At 42.5% G+C, this 9,476-nt stretch overlaps 1 protein-coding gene across 1 annotated transcript; it reads left to right on the top strand.

Moving 5' to 3' along the window:
* Positions 1–2,224: 2,224 nt before the first annotated feature.
* Positions 2,225–3,539, top strand: LOC139066194 (trace amine-associated receptor 13c-like). Its single transcript, XM_070548390.1, has 2 exons — positions 2,225–2,608; positions 2,723–3,539. Exons 1-2 carry the CDS (start codon positions 2,391–2,393, stop codon positions 3,537–3,539), a joined length of 1,035 nt encoding a protein of 344 aa, XP_070404491.1. The 5' UTR covers positions 2,225–2,390.
* Positions 3,540–9,476: the final 5,937 nt, after the last annotated feature.

Raw genomic sequence — 9,476 nt, forward strand, 5'->3', positions numbered from 1 at the left:
TTGAAAAGGGGGGATATGTAACGGAACGGAAGACTGTGTTTTTCCCTTCTTTGCTCAGGACTAGTCTGCATGAGAAATAGTCTCAAGGTCTCATGCATTCCTTCTAACCTGCTTATTTTCAGCTCAACAGAAGAACGAAGAATGAACTCTTTTTAATTAATCAAAGAACTCTATTTTAATAAAGCTAATCCATCAAAGTGTTAGTCAATAAATAAGATGTGACCGACCTGTGAAATCAAAATATTCATTACTTTATTATGATCCTATAGAATATAATAAGTACTGTGACTTTAAGTGTTCCAACAGGGCTCATTTCACGTAGTGTTAAAATGACATAACACATTACTTTCACTGATCCAATCAGAATCTTACAGATCTGACGGAGGCGTGGATCTGATGGTGTTTGGCAATTTTCATTTGACAATAAACCATGACATCCGAAGTATAAAACTATGGCATGTCAGCTCTAACACCAGTTCAAAGCATTCCAGAGAAAGTGACGGAGTGGCCAATCCTGATCTAAACTCTTTAACCGAAAGAACCAACGACAAGCTGAAAAATCCAGTCGCTATACCAACCAGCGGCAACAGCTCCTTTCAGAACAAAAGCTCCACCTTCCAGACCCAGGCTTGAGTCTGACCAGATGCCAATAAACGTGTCGTGTGTCCGGAAGTAACTCAAGACAGGTTTGATCGAAACCGTGGCTTTTCCTACTGGCTCGGTTCCAGAGAGGGTTCACTGGACCTCAATATTCCTGATCTACAGAGGACTTCCACCGAAGGCAAGGTAGACCGGCTTGTTGGTGTCTCATGTGTTTCTGAAGCTAACTAAAGCTTCATGAAAAACAACATCTTCAGTTCCCGTCAGAACAATCGCTTCTTCGGATTTGCTGGTTTTGATTTACATCACATGTCATCCATTCACCGTCTCATTCATTTTTAGTTAAACTATACATTTAGTTTTGAAGTCAGTCTAGTTTAATTTGTTAGTAATAAAATTCTTGACTTTTAAACTTAACTCTTTCTATTCTGTTGTCTCTGAGTGAATACGTAACGGTTATCTAATCCCTGCAATAAAAAGATCCAATCTAAATTTAAATAACCCTGCGATCCGTAAGGTGGATTTCAAATTTCCTATGGAATCCCACGCCTTATGGCTCATTAATTAAATGTAATTCTACATCATTACACCGCCTATCAATCTAACGCTCCAGTTTTCCTTCACTCGTGAACAAGACCCTGAGATACTTAAACTCCTCCACTTGGGGCAGGACCTCATCTCTGACCCGGAGAAGGCATTCTACCCTATTCTGTATCAAGACCATGGTCTCAGATATAGAGGAGCTGATTCTCGTCCCAGCTGCTTCACACTCGGCTGCAAACCGCTCCAGTGAAAGCTGAAGATCATGTTCTGATGAAGCCAACAGGACCACATCATCTGCAAAAAGCAGAGACCTGATCCTCAGGCCACTAAAACGGATGCCCTCCACACCTTGGCTGTGCCTACAAATCCTGTCCACAAAAGTTATGAACAGAATCAGTGACAAAGGGCAGCCTTGGCAGAGTCCAACCCTCAATGGGAATGAGCCCGAATTACTGTAGGCAATGCGGACCAAGCTCTGACACCGGTCATACAGGGACCTAACAGCCCGCATCAGAGGGCCTGGTACCCCATACTCCTGGAGTACACCCTACAGGGCCCCCTGAGGGATGCGGTCAAACGCCTTCTCCAAATCCACAAAACACATGTAGCTTGGTTGGGCAAATTCCCACTCACCCTCTAGGACCCCCTAAGGGTATGGAGCTGGTCCAGTGTTCCACGGCCAGGACGAAAACCACATTGCTCCTCCTGAAACTAAGGTTCAACAATCCGTCGGACCCTCCTCTCCAGAACCCCTGAATAGACCTTACCAGGAAGGCTCAGGAGTGTGATATAAAATATGTTTTGATTAATTTTCAGAATGTCACTATTTTCCTTCAACCTTTTAATTATTTAAAAAAAAAAATTTAATAACATTGATAATAAAGAGAAATCAACTTGTTAATATAGTAAAATAGCATTTTTTAAAATAAGCTTATTCACACATGGAAAATATCTATGTGAACTAATCGTACTTTCATTGTGTAAAAGTAGCTCACACGCCAAAAAAGGTTGGAGATCCCTAAAATATATAAATAACTTTTGAGGTTTTAACTTTTTTGTTGTTTCAAGTAAGTGAGGATGGTGTCCTAAAGCCCCCTACGCACAGGCCTCTACTAGTCCATGGAGACTCCTGTCTAACATCATATGATGTTAGCCTGTTTTTGTTGCCTAGATGTTTTTGGCCACAAGGGAAGAGTAATGTTAGTGCTCAGATCAAATGAGAATTGTGTAATGAAGGAAAAGTATAAATGATCTGTGTGACAGGGTTCTACTCAGACAGCAGTATCCATCTGATGATGGAGATACAGATTGGAGCTGAGTTCTGTTTTCCACAACTCAACAGGTCCTGCAGGAGGCCAACACCTCACTGGTCTGAAGCTGTCCTCCTGAACATCGTGTTGTCCTTCTTCTCTCTGATCACAGCAGTTCTAAACCTCCTCATCATAATCTCAGTCTCCTATTTCAGGCAGATATTAAAAAGAAAAACATCACATTTATCAATATTGTTTATCTGATCAGAATGTGATTCTACTCTGCATAAGTTATTTTAACCTCACTGACTGACTTTGTTTCTTTGTAGGAGGCTCCAGAAACCTGCTAACATCCTCATCCTCTCTCTGGCTGTGTCAGATTTCCTTATTGGCTTTTTAATCATTCCATTTGAAATCTTTAGAAAGACAAGATGCTGGATACTCGGTAATATCACATGTTTATTTTACTATTATGTTGCCTCTGTTTGTCTCTGTGCTTCGACTGGAACCATTGTTCTCATATCAGCTGATCGCTATGTGGCTATTTGTTACCCTCTGCATTATCCCACCAGAATAACCTTACCAAGAATGAAACACTGTGTTTGTCTCTGTTGGAGCTGTGCTGCTTTCTATGTAATTTTCTACTTCAAATATGAGCTGATTCAGCCAGGCAGGAGTAATTCCTGCATTGGAGAATGTACATTGTCTGTAGATTATATTGTAGGAACTTTTGATCTGTTTATATCATTTTTATTTCCAGTTACAGTCATCATAGTTCTGTATATGAGAGTATTTGTGGTGGCTGTGACTCAGGCTCGTGCCATGTACTCTCACAATAGAAGTGTCACCCTTCAGCTTTCAGTGCAACAACAAACAAAGAAATCAGAGCTAAAAGCAGCCAGAACACTGGGTGTTCTTGTTGTTGTGTATCTGATGTGTTTCTGTCCATATTACTGCTGCTTTTATTTTATAGATAGTTTTACAACTACAACATTTATATCATTCTTGTTGTTTCTCCTTTATCTTAACTCCTGTTTAAACCCTCTGATCTATGCCATGTTTTATCCCTGGTTCAGAAAAGCTGTTAAACATGTTGTAACTTTACAGATCCTGAAGCCCGGCTTCTGTGAGACCAACATACTGTAGATACTGTGGACTGACGGACGTACAACCTCCTGAACAGTTTAAACTTCTAAATTCTAAAGTCCAGTGAAGGAGAAAATAGTTTTCTTCATTTCCTACATTATAAACAGAAATGAATGTAGAGAGCAGGGCCAGTCCTAGGCTGGCATATTTGAGGGGGCAGACAGAATTGTGACGGGGGAAGATTGTGGTGATGGAAGAGGAAAATGCGTATTGGTGGTGCAGGTATTCCAGGATCTTTTAGTCATGTGATTGGATTGCATTTTGTTACACTTTGATCTTCCCATTTTTTAAACCTGCAGATAAAGGGGGTGCAAATGTCATACAGAATATGGATGACTACCAAAAAGAAGCCTATTGTCAACTGAATGATCCATGTTTCTAGAAGAAACTAAGATCCAATCCCACTCAACATGTCCAGCAAAAAATCCTTGAATACATACAAAAGGCTCTTTAAGATGTTGGATTTCTCAGATTTTTTGAATTGTAAATATCCTGTCACTCCAGTTTTCAACATGGTACCTAAAATCCATAAAAGTTTAGTTAATCCTAGGGCTAGACCTATTGTAGCCAGTAATATTCTCTTCTAGAACCCCTATCAGATTTTGTCGATCATTTCATTAAACCATATGTACAAAATCTTCCATCTTATATTAAATATTTTACAGATTTTATCAATAAAATCTCAGAAATTCAGTATATTCAAAAATATACTGCATTGGTCACCCTTGATGTAGAAAGCCTCTATACCAATATTTCCCAGGACAGAGGCCTAGATGCTCTAGGTTTCTACCTACTGAACCATACAGACTCGCCTTGCAAAGAATTATCATTCAAATGGCATCAATGGTATTGAGATCAACATCTTCTCCTTCATTGGGGACTTTTACTTACAATTAAAGGGAACATCTATGGGTTCCACCTTTGCCCCAGACTATGCCAACCTATGTATGGGTTTTTTTAGAGACTTTTGTCTTCAATCCAGTAATAAATTTATTCCACCATAAAATTCTTAAATAGCTTAGATATTTGGATGATATATTTTGTCTTTTTCAAGGGAATAATGATGAAGTTAACAATTTTGTGTCTTTCCTAAATGGCTGTAATCTGGATTTAATATTTCCCCTGCATTCTGATCTTGTACGTGTCCCTTTCCTTTATATGTGGGTCGAAATAAACAACGGCCGTCTATTTACATCATTATATTGGAAAACAACTGACCGTAATACACGCTTGCTTGCTTCTAGTTCTCATCCAGGCTCTTTAAAATATGGTCTTCCTAAAAGTCAATTATTCAGACCAAGGCGTCTGCCACTCTGATGAAGATTATAATGAGAAGAGTGTACAAATGAAACAACGCTTTCTAGGTAGAGGTTACTCTAATCAGTGCAATGAGGAAGCGTATGTTGCTGCATTGTCCAAACCTAGACATGAACTTTTAAAAAAAAAAAGTACAAATAAAGAAAAACAACACTCTGTTACATGTATAACTACCTTTACTCCCCAGGCTTACATAATAAAGCAAACCATTTTAAAACATTGGGACATTCTGGTCGGGGACCCATCCCTAAAAGGCGTTTTTCAACATCCACCTTTATTTGTTTACATGAGTGGTCCAAATATATGAAATAAAGTTGTGAACGCTAACAGTCTGCATCCGTTTGGAAATTACCCCTGTGGAAACTTTGCTCAGTGTCACAATACTGTGAAAACTCCTGAATTTCAACATCCAAGAACAGGAACAAATATTTTGTAAACGGCATTATTATATGTAATTCAAAAAATGTAATTTATTCGTGGAAATGACCCTTTGATAAAGTATATATTGGTAAAACAACTAGACCACTTAAACAAAGAATCAGTGAACATAAGAGCTCAGACGTAAGGATTTGAACTATCCAGTAGCACATAATTTCCATGATTGTTCAAATCCTGTATCTTCACTTAGATTCTAGGGGATTGAACCTATCTCTTTACACAGAGGAGGTAACATAGATAAAAAACATTGTCAAAGGGAACTGTTCTGGATCTACACTCTTAATACGCTCCATCCACTGGGACTGAATGAGGACTTTGAAATGTCTGTATTTCTCTAAATATAATATAATATATATGGTAACCTTTAATGTAACTTTATTGCCTTGCTCTATGATGGCTTTTCCAGCTTGATGCCTGCAACGTTTTAATCTCTTTCTCTTGATAGATGATTTGGAAGTGTTTTTTATAAGATTTTGCTAACTCCTTGTGTCAAGGCACTATGTTATGTGAAAGGGACTCCATCCCCCATAATGCCTTGCTGTGTGGAATTGACACAGGTGTTCGACATCAGCTGTTTTTTCCTTTAATAGGAACTCTCTGTATGAGCATTTACAATTCCTGATGAACCTCTGTTGACCGAAAGCTTGAATAAATACTACATTTTCGCAGATTGAAGTGTGTGGTTTTATTCCTCTTCAAACCATAGGCCCTATAAAATAAAAAATGTTTTAAGCCTAGCCTTTCGATGTGGGGGAGCAGCGGGTCTACTCCGAGCCCCTCCCGAATGACCGAGCTTCTCACCCTATCTCTAAGGGAGAGCCCAGCCACTCTTCGGAGAAAACTCATTTCGGCCGCTTGTATCCACGATCTCGTTCTTTCGGACACTACCCAAACCTCATGACCATAGATGAAAGTAGGAACGTAGATCGACCGGCAAATCGAGAGCTTCGCCTTCTGACTCAGCTCTCTCTTCACCACGACAGACCGGTACAACGCCTGTATCACTGCAGATGCAGCACCAATCCACCTATCAATCTCACGCTCCAGTTTTCCCTCACTCATGAACAAGACCCCGAGATACCTAAACTCCTCCATTTGGGGCAGGACCTCATCCCTGACCTGGAGAAGGCATTCTACTCTTCCGAATCAAGACCATGGTCTCAGATTTAGAGGAGCTGATTCTCATCCCAGCTGCTTCACACTCGGCTGTGAACCGCTCCAGCGAAAGCTGAAGTTCACGTTCTGATGAAGCCAACAGGACCACATCATCTGCAAAAAGCAGAGACCTGATCCTCAGGCCACTAAAACAGATGCCCTCCACACCTTGGCTGTGCCTACAAATCCTGTCCATAAAGGCTATGAACAGAATCGGTGACAAAGGGCAGCCTTGGCGGAGTCCAACTCTCACTGGGAACGAGCCCGACTTACTGCCGGCATTGCGGACTAAGCTCTGACACCGGTCATACAGGGACCGAGCAGCCCGTATCAGAGGGCCTGGTACCCCATACTCCCGGAGTACACCCCACAGGGCACCCCGAGGGATGCGGTCAAACGCCTTCGCCAAATCCACAAAACACATGTAGCTTGGTTGGGCAAAATCCCACGCACCCTCCAGGATCCCCTAAGGGTATGCCATTCTGAGCTTGTCTTTAGAAGTTAATAAAGTTTGAACCCATCTAGGGTCCGCTGTGACCATTTACAACTAAATCCCATAGAGGTCATCTTTGGTCATCAAAGATTGTTTTCTGTTAATTTGGCATCAATCAAACGTTGCATGGGTCATCTAGAGACAAAAAGCGGGCCTGGTACCCCATACTCCCGGAGTACCCCCCACAGGGCCTCCCGAGGGATGCGGCCAAACGCCTTCTCCAAATCCACAAAACACATGTAGACTGGTTGGGCAAATTCCCACGCACCCTCCAGGATCCCCTTAAGGGTATAGAGCTGGTCCAGTGTTCTACGGCCAGGACGAAAACCACATTGCTTCCCCTGAATCTGAGGTTCAACAATCCGATGGACCCTCCTCTCCAGAACCCCTGAATAGACCTTACCAGGAAGGCTCAGGAGTGTGATTCCCCTGTAGTTGGAAAAAACCCTGCGGTCCCCCTTTTTAAATAAGGGGACCACCACCCCGGACTGCCAGTCTAGTGGGATTGCCCCCGATGTCCACACGCTATTGCAGAGCCGCATCAGCCAACACAGCCCCACAACATCCAGAGCCTTAAGGAACTCCGGGCGGATCTCACCCACCCCTGGAGCCTTGCCACAGAGGAGCTTTTTAACCGCCTCAGTGACCTCAGCACCAGAGATTTAAGAGGCCAACCCAAAGTCCGCAGACTCTGCTTCCTCACTGGAAGACGTTTCGGTGCGATTGTGGAGGTCTTCGAAGTATTCTGCCCACCAATCCACAACGTCCTGAGTAGAGGTCAGCAGCAAACCGTCCCCACTATAGTGGAGACTATCTAGGTCGGATATTCATCTTCACTATGTCTAATCTGTGAGTGTAATCTGTCAGTAAAATCCAGCAACAGCCTTGCCCAGCGTCTCAGATCTTCCTGTATGGAGTCAATCATTTTATCAAAATTAAGTCTGCAGGTTGGCCAGTTTGCGAGATACAACCACCCCCCAGATATTTTAGCTTCTTAGAATCCCAATTCAGTCTATATTTGTTTCTTATGGCTTTATTAGGAGAATAATTGAAAGTCAAGGCTTGTGTCTAGGCGATGTTCAGGTGATAACCAGATAATGCGCCAAACTCTGTCAAGGTCTTCATCAACTTGGTGAGGGTCACATCAGGATTCTGGAGATAAATGATGTCATCCGCAAAGAGGCCAATTTTGTGCTCAGTGTTTGCAATGGTGACACCTTTCAGCGCTGTGTTCTGCCTGATTGCCTGCACTAGGGGTTCTATAAATAACGCAAAGAGAGACGGGCTAAGGCAGCATCCCTGGCATATTCCCCTAGGCAATTGAAAGTTGTTAGTCAGGTGGCCATTTTATTTAACTCTGGCAGTTGGTCTATTGAAGACTAGGCGTTCTAAAACGGTAAACAGAAAGCTCAAGCTGACGCGGTCAAAAGCTTTCTCTGCATCAAGGCTGACCAAAACCATAATCAGCTTTTGCCTATTTACCTGGTCGATGATGTGGAGTGTTCGTCTTACACTATAGTGGGACTGACGACCTTTAATAAAACCGGTTTGGTCCTTGTGGATCAATTCTATCAGGTAATACTCCAGTCTCTTGGAGATTATGGAGATAAATAATTTATAGTCCACATTTAGTATAGAAATCTGCCGGTACAATTCGCAATATTCTGGGTTTCTTCCTTCTTTAGGGAGGGCTGAAATTATTTCTTCCCTCCACGAGGGGGGTATCTCTGCATTATTCAGTGTCCAATTAAATGATTCTAATAAGATCTCAGCTAGCTCATCCTTAAAGATCTTAAACCACTCATTCAGGAACCCGTCGCTGCCTGGACTTTTATTAGATTTAAGATTTCCGATTGCTTTATCCAACTCCTTTCATGTAATAGGTGCTGTCAACGCTTTGTTTTGAATTAATCCTAGTGAGGGCACATCTAACGCCGGGGACACACCGGCCGCGGAAGCGCCGAGAAGCGAATCGCTCACGAAATTCGGCCGATGCTCGCCGCTCCTCAGTTCAGATCAGACGCGCCCCAGTCGAGGCGCGCCTCGGCTCATCTGTAGTTTTTCTTTTAAACACTTGGTGTCCTCCATTTCCTCTCTGCCTTTTCTCAGCTCTTTTCCTCTATGTTTGAGTGTTTGTACGTGTGTGTGTGTGTGCGTGCGTGCGTGCGTGCGTGCGTGCGTGCGTGCGTGCGTGCGTGCGTGCGTGTGTGTGTGTGTGTGTGTGTGTACCTATGGTATGAACCAGTTGTTTCTGCCAGTTGAATCTCTTGGAACCCGCTCCAATTCTGCAGCTGTATCCTAGCAGTTTCTTCTGAAATGGGTACGTAAATAATCATGTTTTTTGGGGGTCGTACAGCTCCTTGTGTTACTCAACTTCCATAATTAATTTTAAGTCCTCCATCTTAACTGCTTGCCTCAGACTTTCTGCCTCTCTGTCCTGTCCTCTTCTTTCTCAGGAGACTGAAAAGATTTGGCATGAGCCACCGCATCCTCAGCACCTTCTATCGCTGTGCCATTGAGAGCATCCTCACTGG

Source organism: Nothobranchius furzeri, chromosome 2 (genome assembly GCF_043380555.1).
Source record: "Nothobranchius furzeri strain GRZ-AD chromosome 2, NfurGRZ-RIMD1, whole genome shotgun sequence".
NCBI classification, from domain to species: domain Eukaryota; kingdom Metazoa; phylum Chordata; class Actinopteri; order Cyprinodontiformes; family Nothobranchiidae; genus Nothobranchius; species Nothobranchius furzeri.

Excerpts from the sequence above, each read along its gene's own strand:
- LOC139066194 (XM_070548390.1), top strand. The coding sequence starts at position 2,391 with ATGATCTGTGTGACAGGGTTCTACTCAGACAGCAGTATCCATCTGATG. Across the intron at positions 2,609-2,722 it reads ATCTCAGTCTCCTATTTCAG|GAGGCTCCAGAAACCTGCTA; the intron begins GCAGATATTAAA and ends GTTTCTTTGTAG.